Source organism: Tamandua tetradactyla, chromosome 3 (assembly GCF_023851605.1).
Source record: "Tamandua tetradactyla isolate mTamTet1 chromosome 3, mTamTet1.pri, whole genome shotgun sequence".
Lineage (NCBI taxonomy): Eukaryota > Metazoa > Chordata > Mammalia > Pilosa > Myrmecophagidae > Tamandua > Tamandua tetradactyla.
In genome coordinates this window covers 133,401,593-133,428,752 of record NC_135329.1, presented here as the reverse complement: position 1 = coordinate 133,428,752, position 27,160 = coordinate 133,401,593, and the positions used below count along the sequence as shown (strand labels likewise).

General features: G+C 36.9%; 1 protein-coding gene across 1 annotated transcript in view; it reads left to right on the top strand.

Moving 5' to 3' along the window:
• KCNH7 (potassium voltage-gated channel subfamily H member 7) overlaps positions 1-27,160 on the top strand; it is a 495,299-nt gene that overhangs the window by 342,022 nt on the left and 126,117 nt on the right. The window contains exons 4-6 of the mRNA XM_077151943.1: positions 14,264-14,692; positions 19,790-19,810; positions 26,922-27,136. Of these exons, the coding sequence (XP_077008058.1) occupies positions 14,264-14,692; positions 19,790-19,810; positions 26,922-27,136 (665 nt within the window). The remainder of the gene's footprint in view (positions 1-14,263; positions 14,693-19,789; positions 19,811-26,921; positions 27,137-27,160) is intronic.

The window sequence follows — 27,160 nt, the reverse complement described above, 5'->3', positions numbered from 1 at the left end:
GTCACCTTCTCTATACACCTGGCTTGAGCAAAATTATCTATTACCTATGGGATAAAGCCTTTTCCACAAATCAGTAGCTGTAGCCCATACCTTTCTCTAGATTTTTTCCCTTCCCTAAAACCTCATATGTCCAACAGCCAACTAGACATCTTCCTTTGGAAGATCTAGGCATTTCTGGAAGAGTTAGCATTTCAAGCTAAAATTTGTCTTCCCACCTCTAATCATAATCCACACCCACCTCATCAAAAAGTCTTGCTCTCATACATTGTGAATGGTGTCATCATCTAAGCCACCAAATCCAAACCTCTAAATGTCTTGCTGATCTTTTTCTTCTGACCAGAGTGGCCAAATTCTGCCAGGCATATCTCCTAGATGTCTCCCACATACAGCTCACTGCAATTGCCCTGTTCAGTACCTCGCTATCTCTTTCGTGGACTGAGGCATTGATTCATAACTGGTCTCCCTGCCATAAGCCTCTTTTCCTCTGTATCATATGCTGTACTATTGCATATCAGATCACAATACTCCACTGTTTATATTCTTTCAGTGGTTCTCTATTGTTTAAAAATTTTAAAAATGCTAAAGCACTGTACATAAGACAGAAGAGTGACATCATGGAGCCTCAAAACTGTCTGCACTACAGAATTGGTCACATCTGTTTGTCTAGTAGGCAAGTAATATAAATGAATGAAAAAAGCCAGGAATAAAAATTTGGAGCCAAGTAAGGTCTGTGAAAAAACTGGAGAATTCCTACTTCATCTAAAAGAGCCAGTAAGCCATCAGCTCCAGTTTATGGCAGGAACATATAATTTCTCCCATGTATACTCAAGTCCCATTTTGTAAAATATAAGCATCCAGTTTATAGTTGTAGAATGTTCAAATAAATGAATGATTAATTAATTTACTCTGAATAAATAAGGTTCCTTTTTCCTCCTGAAGGGGAACTAGCCAGATTGTCCAAGTCAGTGGCCCTTCGAGTGTGGTTCCTCAGCTAGCAGCAGGAGCAGCACTTTGCAACATGTTTAAAATGCACATTCGTGGGCACTGCACCAAAACTACTGATTTAGAAACGGTCAGCGGGGCCCAGCGATCTGTACATTGACAAGCCCTTCAGGTGTTCCTGATGTCCTTTGAAGTTTAAGAACCACTGGCCTAAGTTAAGCAATATTTAGCGAAAACTATAAAAACAAATATGAACTGAAACCAAACATTAAAAATATAAAATTCAATTCAATTCGATTGATAGAGTATCTTATTCTCGCAGTAATTTTCAAAAATGAACTTTTCCCATTTAATCCTATTAAGGACCATAAGGGCAATTCCATTATCTTTGAAATCATTAAAATTATACTCTCTAGAATTTCACTCTTCTACTTACTAAAAGTTTGTGTTACACTAAAAGCATCACCTGAAGCTAAGTCTATACACACAAAATACAGTTGATAATTTATGTAATTATCTAGCTAATTTAAGTCATTAAAAAGCTATTCGTGTGCATTGGGCTCAATACTCTGAATAACTGACACATAAAATGTATGTTAGTCTGAATAGTTACATTGCTCCCTCAAATTTATATCTCAGTTTTCAGACCTCAGGCTAAGGAACAAAGAAATGTTTTGTACAGCTGGTTATAAAAAGGCATTCACAGTGTTTTTACTGCTCTCCATTGGAGCTGAAAGTCATTCTCTAATTCAAAGATGAAGAGCTGCGGTGGTAATATAGAGTTTCCCACTCAGTGCACATTACTATAGAAACAATCTATTATTCAGATGAATTTAATTAAAGGGTTTACCATGTAACTAATGTTTACTATTATCATGTATTTGGAAGTCTCCTTTTTAAAAGATTAGATTTGATATAGCTAACAGGAACCGTGACATGGTTGCAGAAGGAAATCAGGGCGATGTTCAGCCACAGGATTTTATATCACATCCCTGTCCCCCTCTAGGATTTGGGCAACCTACATATTTCTAAGATGAAGAGAATTGCTGGTAGTTGAAAAAATTATCCATTATCCCTTCATTAACAATGAATGTTAATAAACTCCTAAATCAGCGTAGCCACACCAGAGAGTCCCTATGTGAGTATCACTTGGAAGATTGTGTTACCTAGCAACACTCAAATCAGGGAAAATCCCTATTCATACAGCATTTGGGAACTGCTGCCTACATTATTTGTGCCTGGAACACTCCATCAAGACAGTCTCTTGTCAATGTGAGGATGACATGTTCATCCAAGATCAATCTAAGTTAAGATGTTATTTGTCAGCAAATGAATGGACTCTAACTTGGCATTTGGAAAAGGAAGAAATCTATCTAAAAGAAACAAAACAGCAGTCTGGATGAATCAGGCATTGATTTATTAAATGGCTATCTTAGAAACCTAATTAGATACATGTAATACTGGGGCGGTCTGCTTGAACTTCCAATCCTCCTCTCAGAAGTATTTTCACCTTAGGTGGCTAGAAGCACTCCACTGCCTTGTCCTGTCTTCTGCCTTTTCTCTTTATCCCAACCCCATGTCTGCTGCTGCTTTATTCTCATGCTCACTGTGCCGGGTGGGACCCAGTGCCTCTCAGACGTCATCAGCATTTACGAATCTGATCACAAAAAGTTCTCTGATTCTGTTACTGCGGCAGCTTCTGTGACTTTTCTCAAGTCTGCTGCAACACTAACCTCCCCCGACCTCAGCACCTTGTGTTGTGAATTGTTAGGTGGTAGGCTCACTTTGCTCCAGTGTTACAGTGTGGTCCTACACTTACTGCCTTATTGTAAGATCTGGCTTTTTCTTTGGCTATCTGTCTCCCTAGCAACTGCCATAGGATTCTTGTTATCCAAGGCATTCCTGCTGACATCATGTTCTTTAAAGGGTCCCATATTTAGCTTCAAGTTCACTAGGTCAGAAGGCTCCCTGAAGATCTTTCATTATGACAAACTTCAGGACTGCTCTGTCTGTACCACCCATTTGTCACCCACTCATCAGGGTAGCCACTTGATCAGGGCTGAGTTCATGCTGAATGTGTCTCTTTCCCAGCTTAACTGCTAACTGCAGCCTACCTGGACAATATTCTGGGCTGCTCCAGCAGCCCATGGGCAGTGTCACATACATCCTTTCATATTTAGGAGTAGTGAAGCTTCAGCTTCATGCTGGGTGCCTCTGTAGAAATTTCTCCTAAAAAGAAGAGGCAGATGTGCCATTCCTTCCATCAAATTTGGTTGTCCTCGGCCCAGGAATTAAAGCCGTGTTCTCTGCACATCCAGGGCTTTCTGGCAAGAGAGACGCCCCATGTATTTTAAGGCTTCTCATGTAAGGGCCATACTTGTGAATACCCTAATTTTGGAAAGGCATGTAGGTATAAATTTAAAAATCCTTATTTTTCTTGATAATGGTTGATAGCAGATTTAATTCAGATCATATTTTTTTTCCAGACCAAAAAGTGTTTATCGTTCCCTATCTATATTGGACACTGTGGCACTCAGTCTTGACCCCCTCCTCAGGGCTGACGCACCCACAGCCAGCAGCCGGGGGTATCCACTGAGGGCATTCAGTTCTGCCCCTCACTTGGAATTGTAGCCAAAGGCAAGGGACTACCTCACCCAAAATTATGGCCCTTCCCATGTGGTGGTAATAACCAATGGCTGGCTGATGTGGGGGTATAAAGGCCAGGTACCCTGGCTTCTGTTTGAGAAAACACTGAAGGGCCCAGCTCCAGAGCTTCCTAGGATTGGCTTAAGTTTTAGTTGCAGTTGCATAGCATTCTAACTCCCTCTGCCCAGTCCTGCCTTCCTTCCTTCCCTATGGGTCTATCTCCTGAGAGTCCCCATTAAACTGTTGTGCAGTCTGTGCAGACTTTTCAAGAACCTACTCTAAGATGCCCACCCTCAACCCCAAATACTTCGCAAGGGGAAATTTCTCCACTTACAGCTTCCACTGCCACCTCCACACACGCCCTCTCGTTTTATCATGTAATGGCTATTTTGGGGGGTGGGAGGTGGGGATAAAGGTATTTAACTCACAGAGCAGTGGTAAGCATGAAATGAGCTCTATATAGTACAAACATAGCACATGCCCAGTATAAAATAAGTGTTCAAAAAGTGAGCATTAGTTGGACGGAGGGGTGAGGCAAACTTTAACTTCATGACAATGAACCTTACAATTCGTTAGACCACTCCATAGTGCCCATTATTTTTAAAAGTCATAATCTCCAAGCTTGCTAATGTATTGAGAAGCAATAAGCTAAAGTAAGTTAATAACTTATTTTAGGGACAAATTACAACATAATGGTCAGTGTTTACTCATTTGCAAAAACATCTCTTCCTCAAGTTTGGAGACCAAGACATTTAAAAATATCTCTTCCTCATTTTCAATGAACTATATAAGTAAAAGAAGAAATTATGTAGTTCTTCTTTTAATTTTTTTAAAAACATTTTTTATTGTTGAACATAATATACAGAGAGAAAGAAAAGAAAGAAAAAGCAATGATTTTTGAAGTGCACTGCAACAAGTAGTTACAGAACAGATTTCAGAGTTTGTCATGGGTTACCATTCCACTATTTCAGATATTTTCTTCTAGCTGCTCTAAAACACTAGAGGCTAGAAGAAATACTTTTTTTTTGTTTTTTGTGAAAAATAACACATATACAAAAAAGCAATAAATTTCAAAGCACATCGTAACAATTAGTTGTAGAACAGATTTCATTATGGTATGGGTTACAATTCCACAATTTTAGGTTTTTACTTCTAGCTGCTCTAAGGCACTGGAACTAAAAGAAATATCAATACAATGATTCAGCAATCATACTTGTTTGTTCAACTATACCTTCTCTGTGTAACTCCACCATCCCCTTTGATCTTTCTCCTGCTTTTTTTTTGTTATATGATCATTCCATTCTTGTTATATAATCAATAGCTCACAATATCATCACATAGTTGTATATTCATCATCATGATCGTTTCTTAGAACATTTGCATCAATTCAGAAAAAGAAATAAAAAGACAACAGGAAAAAAATTCATACATACCATACCTCTTACCCCTCCCTTTCATTGATCACTAGCCTTTCAATCTACTACATTTATTTTAACATTTATTTCCCTTATTATTTATTTATTTTTAACCCATATGTTTTACTCATCTGTCAATAAGGTAGATAAAATGAGCATCAGACACAAAGTTTTCACAAGCACACAGTCACATTGCAAAAGCTATATCATTATACAATCATTTTCAAGAAACATGGCTACTGGAACACAGCTCTACATTTTCAGGCAGATCCCTCCAGCCTCTCCATTACACCTTAACTGAACAGGTGATATCTATTTAATGCATAAGAATAACCTCCAGGATAACCTCTAAACTCTGGAATCTCTCAGCCATTGACACTTTATTTTGTCTCATTTTGCTCTTTTGGTCAAGAAGGTTTCTCAATCCCTTGATGCTGAGTCCCAGCTCATTCTAGGATTTCTGTCTCACGTTGTAATGAAGGTCCACACCCCTGGCAGTCATGTTCCATGTAGAGAGGAGGAGGGCAGTGAGTTTGCTTTTTGTGTTGACTGGAGAGAGAGGCCACATCTGAGCAACAAATGTGGTTCTCTAGGGGGTAACTCAGGCCTAATTTTAAGTAGACTTGGCCTATCCTTTGTGGGGTTAAGTTTCTTATGAACAAACCCCAAGACTAGGGACTCAGCCTATTGCTTTGGTTGTCTCCACTGCTTGTGAGAATATCAAGAATTCTCCACTTGGGGGAGTTGAATTTTCCCCCTTTCTCACCATCCCCCCAAGGGGACTTTGCAAATACTTTTTTATTCACTGTTCAAATCACTCTGGGATTTATCGGGGCATCACTCTGGATAAGCCTACATGCCCTACTCAAGGTTCCAAGTATTATGGTGTTCAATTAAGCTGTCCACATAAGTTATATTAGGAAATGCACTCATCAAAATATAAATTTTGTACCAAATAAACATTTTTTTCCTTTAGTCTCACACATAAGTTAAAGTTTTAAAATATTAATTACCATCTATTTTCAACACCCTGCAGTATTGACATTCCTTTGTTCTTCCTCATGCAAAAACATTTTTTAATTTGTACATTTAGTCACTGTCATTATACACTCTAGACATTCCTAGATTATACCATCTCAGTCTTTATCATCTATCTTTCCTTCTGATTTCATTTGTGCCCCCAGCCCTCCTCCCTCTATCATTCTCACCTTCAGTTACTTATATATGTCAATTTGCCTAGACTAAGGTGTTCAGCTGTTTAGTCAAACACTGGCCTAGCTGTGATTTTAGGTGTTTCACAGATGGGATTAGCATTTATAGTCAATTGACTTTAAATAAAAGAGATTATCCTTATAAAGTGAATGGGTCTAATCCATTCAGTTAGGAGTCTTAAGAGGGACAATTTAGGATTCCAAGGATCAGAAAGAACTCTGCGTCAAGACTGAATCCTCCACTCTTTCCTGAGTTTCCAGCCCAAGGAATTCAGACCCCAGTCTTCACTACCACTCTTACCAGAATTTCCAGCCTCTAGCCTGCCCCATAGATTTCAGACTAGCCAGCCCCCACAATCAATGGGCCAATTTATTTATTTATAATAAATCATATATCTATATCTATATGATATAGATAGATAATTTCCTATTGATTGGGTTATTCTGAAGAACTCTGACTGATACATCACAGTATATTCTCTAGTTTGCATGACTATTTCAACTGAAGTTCCTTTCTGTTTCCTTCTATGTCCTTCTATGTCCATAATTCAACTAAGCAGCATCAAACACAACTGAACTGCTTCTAATTTCTGTTTAATTGGATTTTAGTCTTAATCTTATTAGAGAAGCAAAGGTCTAAGACTTTATAGGAATTATTAGAAAATAAGGCATTGTAATCATTGAGAATTTGCAGTTGTGCTGTGAATAAATCCAGTGAGTAGGAAAGATAGACGATAGTTCAGAAATATTTGTTTTTCCTGTGAGAGATTATTATTTCTAATATTTCTATATATATTCCTAAAATTAGAACACTGTTTGAGGTTAAAATTGATGCAATAGTGTTGTTCCAACTCTAGTGGATGAGAACCAGCTGCCAAAGTCATGAGAGGCAGAGAGATAGAATAACAGTTTAAAATAAGACCTTCTCAATTTGGGAGAGTTTAGTAAAACCATTTCTAAAGCCCTATACCGTAGAAAATGTAGCTGAGGCTATTAATTTTTTTTTATGAAAAATGCGGTTGGCAACAATATGGAAGCAACATCTAAACAATGAAGGAATATTAAGAGTTAATTAATCAGAGGAGATCCCAGGGGAGGTCAATGAAAGAGCTTTAGTGGACAAAGGGTAGTTAGCAATTTGAAATCATTATCAAAATTGCATTTATTTGCTTATCTACATTGATTTTGAGGAAAAGGTTATGGCTTTCATCAGGTTCTCATGTGGGTATTTGTTACTCAAGAAAACACCAAACCTTGGGTAAAACTGAAATTAAATCAAGGAAGCTGCCGTTTTATTGTGACTTTACCCTGATTTCCTATTTGCCTGTGGGCCAAATACTTCATATCTTTTCACATATAGATTGAATTTATAACACCACATTTTCAAAGAGAAAATGATGGGAAATACCTGAGTGCCTTCTCAGTTGAGAAGTATAGCCTAGGATACAGGCAAGGCAGCTTCCAAATTCATATTCAGCAGCTTCACAAATGTGACATGCCCTGTGAAAGAAAGGCATTAGAGTAATAATTAATTATAGTTTGGGGTATGTCAGCAACTACGTATTTTCTCGGAGGAAGTGGTATGTTTATGGTTTTATGTTTATATAAATCGTTTATCAGGGTTTGTAATTCTTTCTAGGAATGTGTGAAAAACCTTAGTCTTTTTTTTTCTCATCTATTTCAATTATTCCAAGTTGCAAAACAAATATGAGGACTTAACTTATAAGGGTGTTTTTCAGTGTTAAGAAACATGACAGTATTACTCTTATCTATGCTTTATATTTCATGCCTCAAGGTGCTGGCAGAAAGCAAAATCCTCAGTGTATTCCTTCTGGATGAACCAAAGTTAGACAACTAAATCTTTAATGCATATAACATGGTCAGGTTAATCCACTGATGCAGAAAAGACCATCTGTACCACCTTGGATAGGACGAAATCGAAGGAGCAAGCTAAATGCCTTGTGTGGTCATTAATTTAAGAAAGCCAGTGAATAGTTTTTAAAGGAATAGGGGAATGCAGCTGATGAAAAATGAATAAAAGTAGGCATTGATCTTCAATGCCTTGCAATGAGCTTGCAGAATTGATTCGTAAACTGCTTTATAACTCAATTTCAAGTGCATTAAAAACTAATCAAATGACTTTGATGCAGTTCGCTGATTTTTAACTGGGCAATTTACTTGAGCATATAAAAGTTGTTAGGAAAATATGTAAGAATCCTTGCAAAACAGTTACCATGATGCACTGTTATTTAATCTTATTTGCAAAGCTTGGTTATGCTCATCTACATCTTATTAATCCAATGTTTAACGTTAAATGTATTTGGGGTTTGTCTGTGTGTTGTCTCATGTCTTTTACAGTTTATATATTGCAAAATATAATTTTGATTACTTTTAACACTGTTAACTACTAGCCCACAAATGAAAGGTTACAATAATAAACGACTCTGCTTAATTCTGAAATTTTCTGTTACAGACATTTTACATAAACTTCACTAGATGATGTGGAGTTTGAAAACACTTCTGTGAACACTCAAGAATGAGAATGGCGGGAATTAATTCCTTTTGCAAAAAAACAATTTTAAGATGAAACTAAGAATAAGAATTTCAGCAAGTACAGGCGGCATGGTATACGGTTTACCATGAACTATTGGGTTCTAAATAATCAATCATTTTTAGCAATTATGGGTGAATATTAGTATATATTCTGGAGGTAAAAATTCTCTAATTTAGATGTCGGAGCAATGAAATATTCTAGTTTTTCCACAGTCAAAATTAAAGCACATCATTAGTTTACAATCTGTTCACAGAAGTGCATTTACCATTTTCCATGCTCAGGCACTCTGTTGGGGCCGTGTTTTAGTTTCCTAGGCTGTGTAAAGCACAGGTACCATGAAATGGATTAAGTTGAACCACAGGAGTTTATTAGTTTACCATTTGAGACCAGGAAGATATCTGAATCAAAACATCATTAAGGCAAATGCTTTCTTCCGGAAGATCAACTGCTGGCCATCCACGACTTCTTTGCCACGTGGCAAGGCACATAGCGGTGACTATGGCTCTCCCTTCCCTTCTGGGCTTCATGGCTTTCAGCTTTTTGCTTCTGCGGCTTTGTCTTTTCGTCTGAACTTCATTCTTATAAAGAATTCCAGTAAGAGGAGCTCATGCTGATTGAAGTGAGTTACGCTTCACTGAAGTAGCCTTATCGAAAGATTGTATTACAATGGGTCCACACCCATCAGAATGGATTAAATTGAAGAGCATATTTCTCTGGGATACATACAGCATCCAGCCACCATAGGCAGGGATTCAATAGTCAGCAAAATAGGCCTCCAGTTGGGTGGGGTCTGGGGAAGAGAGGTGGTAGGGAGAAATTTTAATTGGAAAATCAATACATGTATAATTTTAGTTATTAAATGTGGTGAAAGCTATGAAGGGGTGCTAACCTAGTTTAGAGAGAAGGAAAAGCTTCCCTAAGGAAATAACTTTGTAGCTAAAATCTACATAGCAGAATAAGCTAAGTAGAGTAAAAGCAGAATATAGCAGAATAAGCTAAGTAGAGTAAAAAGTACCAAACAGAGGGATCCCTGAATCTGAAAGAAGCATAGGTCTTCAGTAGAATTTAAAAAGTCCTGTGTGCCTGGATCCTAGAGGGTAAGGAAGAGAGCTGACCCTGAAGTGAAATATTATATAGGGTGGAGAGAGTTTTTTTTCTTGATCCCTAAAGCAGGAAATTATTAGGGAAGATTCAAGTCTAAATAATCAGAAGTGAATTTTTTAAAGATAAAAATGATTTTGAAAGGGCGATCAAAAATATCAAATGTAGAAAGTGATTAGCTGACTCTTGCAGGAAATCAGCTGAACCTGATGGGGTCTGAGACAAAAAGCAGGGGAGTTGTGCGAAGTGGGTTGCCCAGATACAGGGCTGAGGTGAGGGAGAGAACAGCATTGAGAATGGCGCCCGCGTCTCAGGCTTAGATGACTAGATGGTGCCGTTCACCCAAGGAAAGGGCTGAGGGTTCAGAGGGATAATATGAGATTGGATTAGGCTATGAGATCTTGAGATATCCTTAAGACTTCTCAGTGGAGATGTTGATGAGGACATAGACATACATGTATTTGGAATTCAGAGGAGAGGTCTGAGCTGGAGATATAAATGTGCAAGTCACTGGATTAAAGATGATGATTGAAAATATATGTGTGGATAAGACCATCCAGGGGAAGATTTTGATTGTTATTCCATGCTTAAGAACCATCCTCCATACACCGTGGACAAGTGGAGCCTAGTAAATATATTAAAGACATTTAAATATTAAATGTCATGTGCCCATGACATTTAAAATATACAAGTAGGTAGATAGATAATATTGCAGCCCAAAAACGCAGACTAAGTGACTAGGAAGACAATATATAATTATAAAGCTGTGGAGTGATGTGGGCCTATACTACTGCACTGAAAGTTCAAATGAGAAACTTTGGGTTTTCTTATACATAATACCTAAGGAAGCCCTGAATTACAGAATACTGTTTAGATGCTTTCTTTCATTTTTTTCCATTTTCTTCTAGGAGTAGAAGTCTTACTTTATTGTTACAAATGTATGAAAGAATTCACTCCCATCACTAAGGTGTCAGAACGCTTGCCAGAGCTCTTTGCCAGCACTAGAGGCTGTGCTTTGCTGTGTGTTTTTTTTTTTCTTCCTGCTAAATTGAAGACTGGAAAAAGATTCTCTTGTTTTAATTTGCATTTTTGACTACTAGTGGGTTTATGTGAACGCTGGAGTTCAATCTCATTAGCTAACCGTTCACCCATCTCTAGCTTCTATATATCTCTAAGTCCCCTACATTCTGCATTATAAGCCTATAAGAAATATTACCATATTGAAGATGAACAAGATTGAAAGGGATTGTGTAGGCCTACGTGTCCCATTGATTAACACTAGAAAATAAATCAGTTCTTGCAAGTACTACTTCAAAGGTATGATTTATGTACAAAGAGTGTTTAAGTCCAGGGTACAGGGGGAAAATTGCTATTGTAGATTATGGGGTATGTTCAAAAGGAAACTGAAAGCACTACCACAGCAACAGTAGAGGTAAATAATGGGGGAGGAACAAGAGTTAAGAGGAGGTTTAGATTTCCTATTTGGTGAGGGTGTGTTTATTGGTTTTCTTTCTCTTGGGAACAATGAAATTATCTAAAATTGGAAGGGCTGATGGACTGTGGACTTTGGGCACTATACATGATCCCTGACGAATGCACGTGGCTGAAGGATGCACTGACTGAGAAGTAGAATGGTGAATGCTGGTGTATACATATGATCGAATGTTGTGCTGCTACAAAAAGGAACAAAGTTGTGAGGCATGCCATGATGTGAATGAATGTGTGGGACATTTGGTGAAGCAAAATGAGCTGGAAACAAAAGAATAACAATGGTATGGTCTCCTTCAGAAAATGCTTACAAAAAAATAGGGGCCTAGATTGTAAGCTTTTATAGCAGACACATTTAGTCTGGAGGGGTAATTATTATTTCTGGATTTTGAGAAGCTGTTATTATATATGTATATATATATAATCTGATATTTAGAGATAAGAACAAAGCTGATCAGGTTGGGGTTAAAGTAATTCAGAACACAGGGATAAGGAAGACAATGTCTATATTTTAGAACTACACATACTCTTTCAGACCAAAGAAAGAAAGGTTTATTTGGTCTGAAACCGAAATTTTCTGTAGTGCATATTCTAACTCAACCTATCTGTATAGCTCATTTGAACAACTGAAATACAGGGAGCCCAGAATAAGAAAGAGATCCTTTGACCCTGTATTGCTTCATATAATGCCTGGATACATGCTAGAGTATATTTATCAGATAATCAAAAAATATAGACAAAGTCCATTGAGACATGGGAGAAAAAATATGGAACTATTAACCTTTAGCATCAGGAAATCGCCTGATAGTGTATCAAACTATAGGGACATTCAAATCAATTAGCCATACCCTTGATCTTGAAGCTTACTCTTGTGAAGCTTAGGTAGGTAGCAGAAAAGTTTAGCCTACTTATAGACATGCCTAAGAGTTACTTCTGGAGGACCTCTGTTGTTGCTCAGATATAGCCTCAGTCTCTCTAAGTCGAACTCTGCAAGTGAAATCATTGCCCTCCCTGCTACGTGGGACATGACATCCAGGGGTGAAAGCCTCCCTTGTGACATGGGAGATGCTCCCAGGGATGAATCCGGCCCTGGCACTATGGAATCAATAATTTCATCCTGACCAAAAGGGGAAAAATAATTGTAATTAATAAAGTATCAGTGACTGAGAGAGTTCAAATAGAGTAGAGAGGCTACTCTGGAGGTTGCTCTTACACAAGCTTCAGTTAGAACTTGCTACCTATCATAGCCTGCCAACCGCCAACCAGGACCATTCCAGCCAATCCTAAAGAACACCTAGGGCAATATATAGGACTCCACAATGATTCCATGCACTAGAGTAACTTTCCAGAAACCTACAACCTTCAGATGGGTCCCTGGACCAGATACGTCCTGAAACCTAGAGGGTCCAGCCTCTCCAGAACATCAGATAGCTCTATCTCCTTACCCCATTCCAACACGAAAAAGTTAAAATGGCCATAACCCGAATCCCCTAAAGAGAAGAATAGAAAGATCAAAGTTGGAGTCAGAAAGAGAAGATAGGATTCAACAAGTGAATGGGATTGCTGAATCATTAAATTGATATCTCTTTTAGTATCCAGTATCTTAGAGCAGCTAGAAGTAAAAATCTAAAACTGTGGGATTGTAACCCATACCAAACTCTGAAATCTGTTCTACAACTAATTGTGATGTACTCTGAAATTTATTACTTTTTTGTATATATGTTATTTTTCACAAAAAATAAAGAAAAAATTTGATTGTGGTGATAAAAAAATATTTAAACTTTCTAGCCTCCTATATTCTGGAACAACTAAAAGGAAAAATCTAAGAAGACCATGTGGTGGCCCATGACACATTCTTGGATCTGTCCTGTAACTTCTTGTTGAAGCAGGCTTTGAAAGCTGTTGCTTTTTTATTTCTTTGCTTTGTTGATGCTGTACAATAAACATTTAAAAAAAAAAAAAAAAGAGCATCGACAGAAAAGATTTGGTGCACCTTGCCCCAGTTCTTATAAAGATATTCAAAAGCAGATTTGAGCTCTGTGGCAGAATGAAAGGATTTCATAAACAGGAAGGCAATCACGTGTCTCTGTTTTTGTCACTTATTTTGAAGAGACAATATTCTTACGATTAGAATAAAGTTATGGCATTCCCTTGTCTCAACATTTGTGGCTGCTCTCCATGTGCAGAGCAGAAGTCTGGGGGAAGACAGAGACATAAATAAATAAATAAATAAATAAATAAATAAATAAATAAATAAATAAATAAAATGAGGTGAAATAAATTCTTGCCTCTATTATTACTCCATCCCTGAAATCAAAAACCTTTCAAAAATGAAGATCATCTCATAGACAGCTGACCTACCTTTCCCCTCCAAATTCAGTTCACGGTGTTATCCAATTATATCCAGTTACGTCTTTCAGGATATGTCAAACCAGTCCTTCCCCTACCTCACTCCTTTCCTTCCTATTTGCAATACATTACCCTCCCCCACATACACAATACGCATTCCTGTGTGTCTGTCTTTATATGCCATGCCCCATCCCTTCTTTTCCTTTCTAAATTGTGCTCATCCTTCAAATTCCCTTAAAAAAAATGGATGTATTATGGGTATGGGTTTTAATTTAAAACAAACAAAAAAACCCGTGTCAGCTAAATAATGTTTTGGTGTCACTGGCGTATATCTCCCCATTAGGAGCATGATTAAATTGGCTTGTTATTAATGCTTATGCAGTAATTGATATTGGTTCCCAGGAAGTTTTTTACAGTTTTTATAAGTTTCTTAAAGTGCCAATTCATAACTCTTTTTACACAGTGTTTAAGTATGCATTAACAATGTTTTGTTTTGTTTAAAAAAAAAAGGTTTAAATCCTTTGTCTTATTCATTTCTTTCCCATCTCCATCTGTAGGCAAACTTTTTGGGTTCAAGTTCCCTGGTCTGAGAGTTCTCACCTACAGAAAGCAGTCCTTACCTCAAGAAGACCCTGATGTGGTTGTCATTGATTCGTCCAAGCACAGCGATGACTCAGTAGCCATGAAGCACTTTAAGTCTCCTACGAAAGACAGCTGCAGCCCCTCCGAAGCAGATGATACTAAAGCCTTGATACAGCCCAGCAAATGCTCCCCCTTGGTGAACATATCTGGACCTCTGGACCATTCCTCTCCCAAAAGACAATGGGACCGACTCTATCCTGACATGCTGCAGTCCAGTTCCCAGCTGACCCATTCCAGATCGAAGGAAAGCATTTGCAGTATACGGAGGGCATCTTCTGTGCATGACATAGAAGGATTCAGTGTTCACCCCAAGAACATATTTAGAGACCGACATGCAAGTGAAGGTACGTCTCATTTTTTTCACATGGAGGCATATTAATGAGTAATGAAAAGGCTTTTTTTCAAATCATTGTTTATTTTGACCTTAATCCTATGCTTTAGAAGAAATGTGATTGAGTCTATTAAAAATGTGAGGCCTACATTCAGAGTTTTTATTAATTTCCTCTTTGAACACTAATGAATAACTTGGTATCTTCTGGCTTCTGTAGTTGTGTTTCTGAAATAGTCTGATAACCATTACCTGCTACCTCATGAGGTGTTAATTAATTAATGCTTATTAGGAGATGCTCTTAAGTGATGAACACCATCATCTCAAGTATAATTCAGTTTGCTGCATTTAGCAAACAATGGGCTGAAAGAGTGGTGTGCCTTCACAGGGATGTTTAACTGGCCACCTCTTTCCTAAGGCAGGGGTACATTAAATGTGATGTGCTGAGTGTTCAGAAACCCATTAACTCATGGGAGTGGGGAGGCAAGGAGAAAAATTTAGGAGGAAAACAATGTGCAAGTCTTTAACTCAACCAAAAACAACCTGAAAAGCAAAGTCAGAATTCATTTATTTCTCTCTGGCCTCTTTATGTTCACAATCTATTAACCAGTAGTGAAAGTAAGGATACTTAAAAGGCAATGACAAAAATGATTCATCATGACATGATAATGGGTAACATTTATTGAGTATTTATAATGTGTGAGGCAATATAAATGCTGTACACACATTAACTCTCATTTAACGTTCATAATAATCCTATAAGTTAGGAACCTTTTTTTTCTGCCTCTGCAGAAAATATGTAGGTATTTAGTTGTAGTCTTCATATGGAGGAAAGAGAACCATGGAAAAATAAATAATTTCTTCATATGACACAATGGTTACAGAATCTTGGCTGAGATATGGACCCAAGATTTTTTGTTTTGCTTTTTTCTTTATTAGAGAAGTTGTGGGTTTACAGAACGATCATGCATAAAATATAAGATTCACATATATCATCCTATTATTAAAACCTTGCATTGGTGTGGAACTATTGTTACAATCGATGATAGTCTACTTTTATGATTAGACTATTATCTGTAGACCAGGGTTTAAATTAGGGTTTACTGTCTTTGTAGTGTAGTTCCATGAACTTTTAAAAATGTTTATCCTGGTACCACATATACAATCTAACATTTCCCCTTTTAATCACATTCAGATATACATTTCAGTGCTGTTAATTAAGTTCACATTGTTGTGCTACCATTCTGGACTCTGAGGAACCATTTTTAAGTCCCATTTTATAGATGAAAAGAAACAGAGGCTTAGATATGTTAAATAACTAATTGGGGCAAGGTTTCAGAACTAGTCAGTGCCATAACCCGAATCAAACCCAGGATTCCCTGTCTCTAGAGTCTACAGTCAACCCATTCACTGCATCCAAGGTGCATTTCCTCTCTCAGTTCTACTCCTTGAAAGTTTGTGGTAGCAGAAGTCTGAGGAGCAACCGAACTTTCCACAGGAGTCTGAGAATCAGTGAACCAGTTGCAGGATTCATCTGTCCCACATTTCTGAATTCCATAGACTTGAGTTCTTGAGATACCTGCTGTCCTTTCTGTGGCATTCACTTCTAATTCTGCCATTAGCCCCCAGGCTGCTGCTAATTTTCTTTTTAAGACACAAACCTGCTTGCAGAGCTCCTTAGGAGAAGGTTCCAAGCACTTTATTAGAGGGCCACAGTTATTTTTCAAGCTTTCTTTCTAGCCCCTGCCAGCCTCCCTCCCCTACCATGTACTCTGTTCTAAACCTGAACAAAGATAATTGCCTTTTCCCAAAAGTGTGTCATTCATTTTTCTCACTTTATAACTTGGTTCATTACTTTGTACTGCCTGGAATACTCTTCCCCGCTCTGCCTCTTCTGACACTACTGCTCATAGCTTAAGACCCAGTACAAATTCCACCTTCTCTCCATAGCTAACCATCCTCCCTTCCCAAGCCAGAAGAACAGAATGATTTCACACTTGAGTGTGTAAAGCAGTATTTACATGTATTGTAGCATTTATTACATTACATATTTATTGTTTATTATATGTCAGTGGGCCCTGGTAGATAAGCAAACAATTATGTTGCTGTGAGCTTCTCCCGCTCAGAGGCTCAGATGCAGTTAGCGCTTCGTCCTTGGTACCTGACGCAGTTGCTTACTTCATGGTGGGTACCTGCTAAACGTTTGCATGGCATTGAGAAGACCGCGCTAATGCATTATGTTCCCAAACCTCCCACATCAGGAAAGAATGAGTCACCTGTACCATCATACCCTGAAATTTACACTGGAATCTTAGGATTGAATCCTGTGGTGGAGCTTTATTTGAAGGGCAACGTGATGTAGGGAAGGCCAAAGAAAATGAGCCAGCAGGAAAAAATTCAAAGACGGATAAATCAATGTCACAAAAACAGAAGGGACAGTTTTCTATAAAATGCATTTGAAAAACTGTATACAGTACAAGAGCTATTTGCAAGTCCAGTTTAATCAGTGATCCAAAGAAGGTCAAAAATAAAAAAGGAAAATAAGAACAAGACAATTACCAATCTGGCTAATCATCTGAGGCTCTATACCAACTAGTAATGGCATGGTCATTATCTGCTGATAAAAGAAAACCTGTGTAATTTGGTCTTTATGCGGTGAATCCTATGGCTGAACAATAACAACCAATCCAACACGGTAATTCAAATGGCCGAGGTAAGAATTGGCTAGTCCATTCAGCGGAGTGCAGCTTTAGCCATCATGATGACCTGTCAGAGATCAGCCTTATTGCCTAGAACCTGAAATGCCACATAGTCAACTTTGGAAACAATAAATTTGAATCTCAAACTGAAACATAACCAAAGCCTGTTTGGACAGTGGTGCTGAGTAGTTTAGATTAGATGTCTGACTTAACTTTGCTTTCAGTTTCTGTGGCCTCTAGTATGCAAGTACTGTACGATTAAGTGCCAAGTATGGGAAAGGATGATTTAATATTTAGATTTCTCAGTACTAAGATCATCGTCAATTTCCCACCTCTACCCAAGCTGTGCTATTTTCAGAAAACATCACTTTCTTACAAACCTTGCAGTCAACATGTGGCCACAGATCGATAACTTCAGAGGATATTTTTGTCCTTCCTCTCTGGAAGAGCTTTAGCTATAAAATTACTGATTGCTTTGGAGATAATTGCACTTCTATCATTACAAATATTGATATATTTTAGAAACGGTAAGGAGAGATGGAGAACTCTTAAAACTGATTTCAGTTTTATGAATTCATGTAACTTGTTAACAGGTTAAACCCCAAATGCATCAGATTTTCTATTCAGATTGTTGGTCTGTTCATTCAAGTAGAGAACATTTCATCCTATATGGGCTGGATTTACAGAACTTCAAATACTTTGCAGACACATTAGTGTATAATATTTTACATTATGCTCTCATTTGATCATACGTACTTCTCAGACTCTCTGTAGTTAAGGACCAGACTTTTTTTCTTCTAGTTCATCAGGAACCAATGCATTTGTAGATACAATTAAAATGCACTATTAGAAGAAATAAAATTTTAAAAAAGACACATATGATACAACCCCCAATTTTTAAATTATCATGCTCAAAGATCTAAAATTCTTCTGTCAAACTGCTATAAATGATTCTATATGCTTCCTCTAATGACTGCACTTATGTTGTCATGTCTGTCGAGCAGATTTCAGTAGCTCCAGGACACAGACTACACACACAGCCTTAGGATGTCAAAGCAGCATGAACTGCATAGCGTTTCTTTTTGATAGGTTTCTTGGAATTTGTAAGCCTGTATGTATAAATTTCAGATTTGGTGAGTAGATTTACATTTTTTAAATACTTGCAAGCAGTTGTTACTTTCTAATGGGCTTTGGACCCAGCTTCTCATGAAGGTGTTATTTCTGTGTAATAAAGAGCTCTCCCTCTGTGCTCCCCCTACCCACTTGCTTTTCAGGAGCCCTTAAAGAGGGAAGGGCATTGTCATGTAAGGTCACAGTTTTATCTGTGCATCTCTGTCCAAAACAAAGTCTACAGTAGCAATCCAATCGACCACACTATTGGAATTGCTTCAGTTGTAAGCCCTGAAACAATTATGATATATCCCAAGATTTTAAAGAAACACAGTGTTAGCATAGATGCCAACAAAATGTTGAACAGATTTCTCAAAACTGGGATATGTTTGAATGGTTTTTAACATGACTTCATTTATTTAAGCCTGTTTGTTTCAAAACTAGTAATGTATGTTTTGTTAGTAGCAAATGTGCATCAAAGAGTCAGATTGAGAATCTCAAAATAAATCTGAAAACACAAAAAAGTCTGAGATTTCAAAACAGTCCATTTTAATATAAACTAATTTCCTAAATATTCTAGGTCCCGACACCGAGGTTCATTGTCATAACATGAATAAGAAAATCTCATGCGCCTTTTAAAAAGTCAAATCATTCACTGACTTCTTGCAATTATTTTTGGCTAAGAAAGGCTTTTTGAGCTATACTTGCTATTTTAAAAATTTACATTGTAGAACATTTGCGGGGGACAGTTAATTTAATTGTGATTAATGATGCAAATTGTTTTATTAATCCAGGTCTTAGAAAGTTTCCCTTATTAGCATACTAAGTTAAATTATATGAAAAAAGTACTTAACACACAAAATGTTGTATAGTCTTCCTTTGTGTATATTACAAACGATTGTTGAAGAGATGTAAAATTGACTTCTGACAAGTTTGAAATTTTTTACCACAACTGTAGGCAATTGGGGGTCTCTTTCTCCAGACTGTCATAATTACAAAATCTGTATGTTGGCCTCCACTTAAATTAAGTATCATAGACATTTCACATATTTAAACATGAGAGTTTATTATTCCAGATATTATTTTGATACATGCATTTTCCTTGATTGAATCATACAAAATAAATGCATTTTACTTGGTTGAATGGTACAAAAAGTTGTTAATTTTGATCAAAGATAAATTTTTAATCATTACATGCTGTTTTCTCCCATTGTTTTTACAGAGGTAATTCAGCGTATATAGAGCATAATTTTAGTTTTCCTTTTATATTTCTCTCTTTTTGTATCCTTATATGCTCAAAACAGACAATGGTCGCAATGTCAAAGGTAATGTACAAACACAAACTTCGTCACCTGATGCTCAAAGTGCCCCGTTACTTGGCATGTTAACTCGCCTGCTGTCTGCCCTGTTCTATGCTGCATCGTCATGCTGCCCTTAGCTAGTCCAGGTGCCTGGTGGAGACATTATGGTTTGATTTGGTTGAGGCATTCTTACTTCAGCTGAGTCACTGCAACGATTATCAACTTGTTTTCCTGGATGAAGTGTAAGCCTAGGTTGACAATGAACGCTTCCTAAATATTGAAACCATTTGGACAGAAACAAACATCAAGCTAAATATATGAAAGAGGCACAGAAGCCAATTTCAGCCCAATCATTTTGAGTACTAGATTAAATAAAATTAGCAAAGTGCTACACGACAGCATCTCTTCACTTTTTCCTCTTTTGTTTCCTTAAAACTAGTTTCACGTTCCTGGATGGCAGGGGGTATGGTTTTAAGCTTACCATAGTAATACACTGTGCATGCATGAGAGTCATTTTCTATTTCTCTATATCCCATTTTATTCATTTTAAATTGTGTCCTATATTAGTCTGAAATCACTAGCATGACCTGCAGCTACTATAGAGTAATGTTTAACTGGACAGTATCTGTGGATAAATCTGGATTTGGCTAAAAATTTGGAATTCACTTCTGTTTGTTGCTATATCACAGTAGATACAAAGAAACACAAAATATAATAATTTCATTGATCTCATCAAATTGAGAATTGTTGGGGTTAGTCTTTTTAACATAAGACCATGCATGCTGCTGTGGGTTGGCGTAGGTGATAATGACTCATTCTGTGCATGTGTGTTGCATGAACATGTCTCCACCAGTAACCGTCATTACTTAAAATTCACTGTTTTGGCCTCTTCTGTATGTCACTGGTGCTCTGATCACCGTGTCGTTCTGCCTATCGATTTCTCAACTGTTTCCCTAATTAATTCAAAGCTGATGAAGGCTATGAATTAATGCTCTGGAGACTGAAAATATTTTCTGGTCAGCAGCCCAGGATAATCTCAAAATAAAGGAAATTGAGCAGCTCCCTCCCCCATCCCAACTCTACTGTGTAAGAATACACTTCAAAAAGGGTGTATGAAAAACAAAAAAAGAAAGAAAGAAAGAGTGTGTGCAAGTTACCTGCAATTGTAGATGGGATGGACTCTACATGATTATTCTATCTTTGGCCTGTCCACTCTGATATCTAAAAGAGAATAAATTAGTATCAGCTGCAGATGGCGGTTTGGGTGGTTATAACTGAGGAGGCTGACTCAAGAAACAATACCAACAGCTCTTGAAACTTGCCTAAATGTGATGTATGACTGGCTTTAGCATTTATAAATCAGAACAAATTATCATACATTAATTTCCCAATGATTTCTTAAATGCAGTGAGAAATGAATCTGTTTTTATCAATAAATAGAAAATTGCATTTGCTTGTCTTCCAAACTAATAGTTCACATAGTTGTCACCTAAATATAGTATTTTTATATTTTGTCTCATAAATTCTTTTCATCTCCAACTCTTTTTCCTCAACCCTTCCCATTTTTTAATGGCAAGAGTCTTTGAATAAAAATGTTTTCCTTAAGTAGGTTTCAGAACCCATATCAATTTCATAATCACAGTTTCAATTACACAGTAGAATCGTTGAAGTCAGAATTTGGAATTAGGAATCTCTAAACCATTGTAGAAAGTTTTCACATAGTATGAAGTTAAACCCCCAAATTGGATAAAACAGGCGGCCTTAATAAAACTTTTAAATGTAAAGAAGTTCATCATTTGTTCAGCCTCTGATTTTGAAAACTATTAAACACTCTTGAAGTATCTACCTCTAAGATTTTCACAGAGCAATTACTACACTAATGAAATATAGAAAAAAGATTGTGTGTGTTTCTTTAATGTGTTGATATTGTTTCTATACCAGATTTAATATAAGATTAAGAAATAAAAGATAAATTGCCTCTTATACAAAATGCTTAAGCATAGTTCATTATTTCAGTACCTAGTTCAATCAAATTCCTTCACCAAAATAAGGAATTTAGGAATGCATTTGGAAGGTCTTCAAGATCTGGTTTATTTCCTCCGGATTGGTTTGTCCAATCCCCGTACAGATGGTGTGGGTATCTTCATCTCCAGAGCATGCCGTTCTGCAACTTCCTTGGAAAGTTCATTTTAGTGCCTCTTACAAAAAGAGCTAACCTAAATACACCTTGCTGAAACGTAATTTTCTTTCCCTTCATCTATACTCAGTGGAAATAGATGCTAGGTAACTACTGCTAATCTTTATGCAATGTCACAGCTTGAAGGTAACAAATTGGTACTCTGTAAAGACAGCAAATCATTGCTCACTCATTTCTTCTAAAACTAAATTTACATTTAACCTCCTTTCTTAGGATCAATTTTGTTTCCCTTTAATAAATTCCCTTGGCACTCTGACTCATTTAAAATAACATCTCAGAGTTCTCTATAAAACGTGCTACCCATTACTTAAAAATGGAAAAGGTGATGCAAATAAATTTCATATGTTGTTTATGCATACATGTAACATTTTTAATAATTACTCTAATATGTGATGGGTGTCTCTAAACACTACCTCAATCACTCAAACTGATTTGCCCCTCAAACCTAGTTTTTTTCTGCCTACTCTGCTGCCCAAGTCATTAATAAAAATTTACCCACTTAAAAAATGCCTCTACTACAATTTTATACCTCCATTGCTTCCATCTCCTTGTTATCCCAAGTAATCCTGCGCCCCTCTGACAATGGTATGTTCAGTTTCCAACTTGTCTATGAAATTATCATATAAGCCATTCTCAAAACTCAAGAGTTACTACATCTTTCACCTTCTCTTCAGCCATATAATCTATCACTGACTCAGAAAGGAAATCAATTGATTGGATACAACTTGTTTCTCATGAGTTACACCAGCCATGACTCAGTCCCCTATGATCTTATAAGCATTTGCACACTGATTTTCAAGGTGACAGTTTTCTTTTGTAAATTATGTGTCAAATACTGTAAAAGACAACATGGATATTGAACACAGTTAATTTGATTACTACTTCTTATGGTATCTTTCTAGGTGTTAAACTGGTTGCCTTATGCTTACTGACAGTGTTCTTTCACAAAATCTATTTTCTAAACCCTGCCTTTGCCTTTTTTAATGTTAAGGCACTTCAGCAATTTGTTTTATTAAACTTTACTCAAATACATTCACTGCCCTGAGATACATCGTATAGGGACCTAATGATGTGAAAATGACTTTAATCCTTTTTGGTTTCCTTATTTTTTAAATGCATTTGGCACATGCCTTCAGGGGCTATAATCTTTTTTTTCTTTTTTCCTTTTCTTATAGCATTACTTCAAAAAACAAAACAAAGAAACCTATGAGATGTCCCTCGCTCTGTTCCCAGCACCATCCAAAAGAGAACGTAACCTCCTTTAGCATCTTGGAACCTATGATAAATTAAAATAGCCTCATCACATAAATATTAATGATCTTTCATCTAAAATTCATCCCAGAATAGAGATTCTAGCTTGAGCTCTAAATGTAGAGTATTTCTTTGTAGTTGGAACTTAATTTGCTTTATATTTAGTCCAACTTGTAATATGGGAATAACGCTTTATCCAGGTGTTGATTTAGTCTACGTGGTCCCCTGTCTTCCACCTTCTCCTAGTACACTGGACAATTTAATTCGGTCACCCATCTAGCAAATGCTTCTCTAGAGCACATAAAGCCCTCCTATATATTTTGGAGTTTTATTTCCCTTTCTATTGAATCTATCATTTCCTTTCATTTCTGCCCATTCATTTTCTTTAAATTTATTTCCTTTGTTTTCAGACTTTTCTCCTTTCTTTTATTAGAATCCTAAGTCCCATACATTCATGGTCCTTCTCGGTCTGCCTTCTACCTCTCAGCCCTCAGCCAAGGCCTCTGTGTAGAGAGCTAGTAGGTAGGAAATACTATATTCTCATTTCTAGCTCTTGATTCTTATTCCTTTTTGCCCGCTATTTTTTTCTATTATAGAATTGCCATTGGTGAAATACAAATATTGCTAATACCTACCTTAATTAAAGTGATGGAAAAAATTTTTCATTAGAATATAGATAGTTTCAGAGGAACTTAAGCCAACACTGATCTTCTAAAATATATCTACATATAAACATCTGCTTCAAAAATCAGTAGGGTGAAGTGTAATAATCTTCATTTTACAGAATTAAATACCTTATAAATGCCTTATCTAAGCTGTATGCATGAATTATCTCAGGTAATATTTTGTTTTACTGGATTCATTAAGTGTATAGATTTAAAAGATATCTGCATTAGATCTCTAACATTGACAGCTAAAAGAAGAGAGAGAAAGTAACAATTTAGAAGGTTCTTCCACCGGTAAATAGGAGAAACTAAAACCAGGACTGCAATGAAGATGCACTATTCTAAGAGCACATGTAAAGAGGAAGAATTTCGACCAGGGGTTGCTCAACCCTATCAGACCCAGTGCTCCCCTTTCCAACAAATAATGTTATACGTACTTTTCTAAGCTGAAATTCAAATCAGAGATAATTCAATCACCTATGTATACTATTTCTAAAAGATCAACGTGATTGCCTAACTGTAATAGAAAGGAAAATCGTTTATAATAAAATATTTCAATATGCCAATGTTCAAATATACACTAGAAGACATAATTCAACAGTCAGACTTACAAAAATATTTGACTGTATGAGGATTAAGGACATGAGAAAATAACCCATACAAGTAACAGATAAGATGATAGAGTGCACGGGTGGCTCAGTGGGAAAATGCTCACCTTCCACACGGGAGACCAGGTTCGATTCCCAGACCATGCACTCTCCCCACCCCGCCCAAAAAAAAACAAGAGGTAGAGCAGGAGTGTGGTTGGACTACAGAATAGAAACACCATTGGAATAGAAAATAATAGATCAAACTTATTTACGCATGATTTTAAAAAGTGGGATATAAACAAAATTGAATTATGAATAATAAACAAGACAAACTGGAGTGAAAAAAAAAAGAAAAAAATGAATTAATAGGACTTTACTCTTAAATGTGGTACCAAAATGATTCCCTATGTGGTGATACGCAGCAGTAATGAACTGTACCTCTACTACATGTCAGAGCACATAATCTTTCTCTCATACTTTAAAAAGACCTCGTGGACCAGAACTTTAGTAGCTAATGGAGAATAGAAAGTAGATGGTAAAAGAAATAGCAACTCCCAAAAATTATAGAGAAGTTGTGGCAGGCCCCAGGGAGTTGTTAGAATGAGATTGAAAACAAAACAAAACAAAACAGGCAACCCCGAGACAAATAAATAATTTCACGTTTAATTTTTACTACCTGAATTTCTTTTCATTGTATCATATATCATTTTACATATATAGGAGGACAATAATATGAAATATCCTTGCAAGAATTTGTATTAGTGATTTTAGTATGATTCCTGAAATTCCCATCAAATGTAATAATATTTGGTTCCACAATTATTAAATAAGACTCAAACATCCACTCTTACATATATATATGCACACAACAGCCACAAATAAAGGCTGAAACTTGAAGCCTAGGATTTTATTATTGGCAATTCTAATGCCACAAGCAGTAAACTTCTAAGTGACATGATTTTTTAAAAAGGTGAAGAACTTTTGGTAAAGTTCTGTATGATGTGTAGTCTTCCCTGTACTTACACATGTAGTTGCAGCTCTGAAAAATTCAGTATATACTAAAGTCATATGAAAAAGCATATTGTGTTGTTTTGTATGTGAAACTGTTACTTGCAAGGCTCAGATCATTACAAAGTTTTTCACCTACACTCACGTCCAAAAGGAACATACAGGACAGTTTTTCAAGGTGAAGGAATAGCATCCTTCCATCATCGTAGCAACCCCAAAATGCTTCCAAAAACGTCCGGTAGGGTGAAGTATTGTCATCATGGAGACACATGCTTATGAGTACAGCCAACTCAGTGGCATTTATTGGTATTAGTTATGAGGACAATCAAAATAGATTAATAATGGCTTTTTGTCTGTTCTACATCACAGATGATCTGTGCTTTTTACTCTATTTCTCTTTAATAACACTCTAGTCAGTTTGCTGCAGAAATCCAGCACAGTGAAGGATGATATAAAAAGATGGACTTAAGCGTTTTAAATACAATTCAACTATATATCTGAACTCAATGATCTACAATCTCTTGTCAGTATCCCTGTGTGCAGTGAAATTCCCTAAGGAGTAAAAAATTGACATTACAGCAAGAGAAAAGACCACATGCAAGAAGTCTGAAGTCCTAGCACATTTTACAGTTTTGAAATATTAAGACATAGGCCTGGAATACAGCCACAGAATGCCACCAAAAATAAGCGATATCTATACTATGTCATAATAATGCATTATCATTGTGGAGACTCTTACAAAGACCTGGAGTATGAGGTTTCTGTCAGCGACCTACCCAAAGGCTAAATTAATTTGGCACCTCTTTTGGCTCTTATTTCTATACTTGTCTTAGAAATTGAAAAGAGCATGATTCTCTATATGCAAATGAGAACATTCCAAGCTGGTTTGCTCTGTGAAGCATCTCATATAAAAATTGGGAGCATATGAAGAACCCAGCTGATTTGTCACTCCTCAGTGTCTGGTATAGAAAGGGGAGTAACACAAATTGTCACAGGACAGGCAGCCTGTGCAGAAATGATGTGACCAACATGATTTAACCCTAGGCCAGTCCTTTCTTGAAAAATCCATAGATTATAAAAAGAACTTCATGAAAAACTTGAAGGAAGAATTTGGTCATTAGCAGGGAGTGGAGTTCTTTCCTTTATTCCGACCATTAAGGAAAGAAGCAGATTAAGAGCTAAAGCCGCCCTCTGCTCTCTGGATGCCCATCCAGGGCCCCTAGTCTTATCCTTGGATACATATATGCAGCTCATGTGGCAGGAAATGACACCAAACCCCGTGTCCAGGTAGCAATTGGCTGCATTTAGTCATGACTGAGTAAGGTTGCACTGGCCATGGGTCACTAGCAGGTCATTTGGGCCATCTCTTTCTTCTTCCTTTCCTTCTGATCCTGCTTTTACAAATATTTTCCAATTTTTTTTAGGGCCTTTTAATCATATCAAATCGAGCCTTCTGGGATCCACGTCAGATTCAAACCTCAACAAATACAGCACCATTAACAAGATCCCACAGCTCACTCTGAATTTTTCAGACGTCAAAACCGAAAAGAAGAATACGTCCCCTCCTTCTTCAGATAAAACCATTATCGCGCCCAAGGTCAAAGACCGAACACACAACGTGACGGAGAAAGTTACCCAGGTAGGATACGGATTTACTATCCAT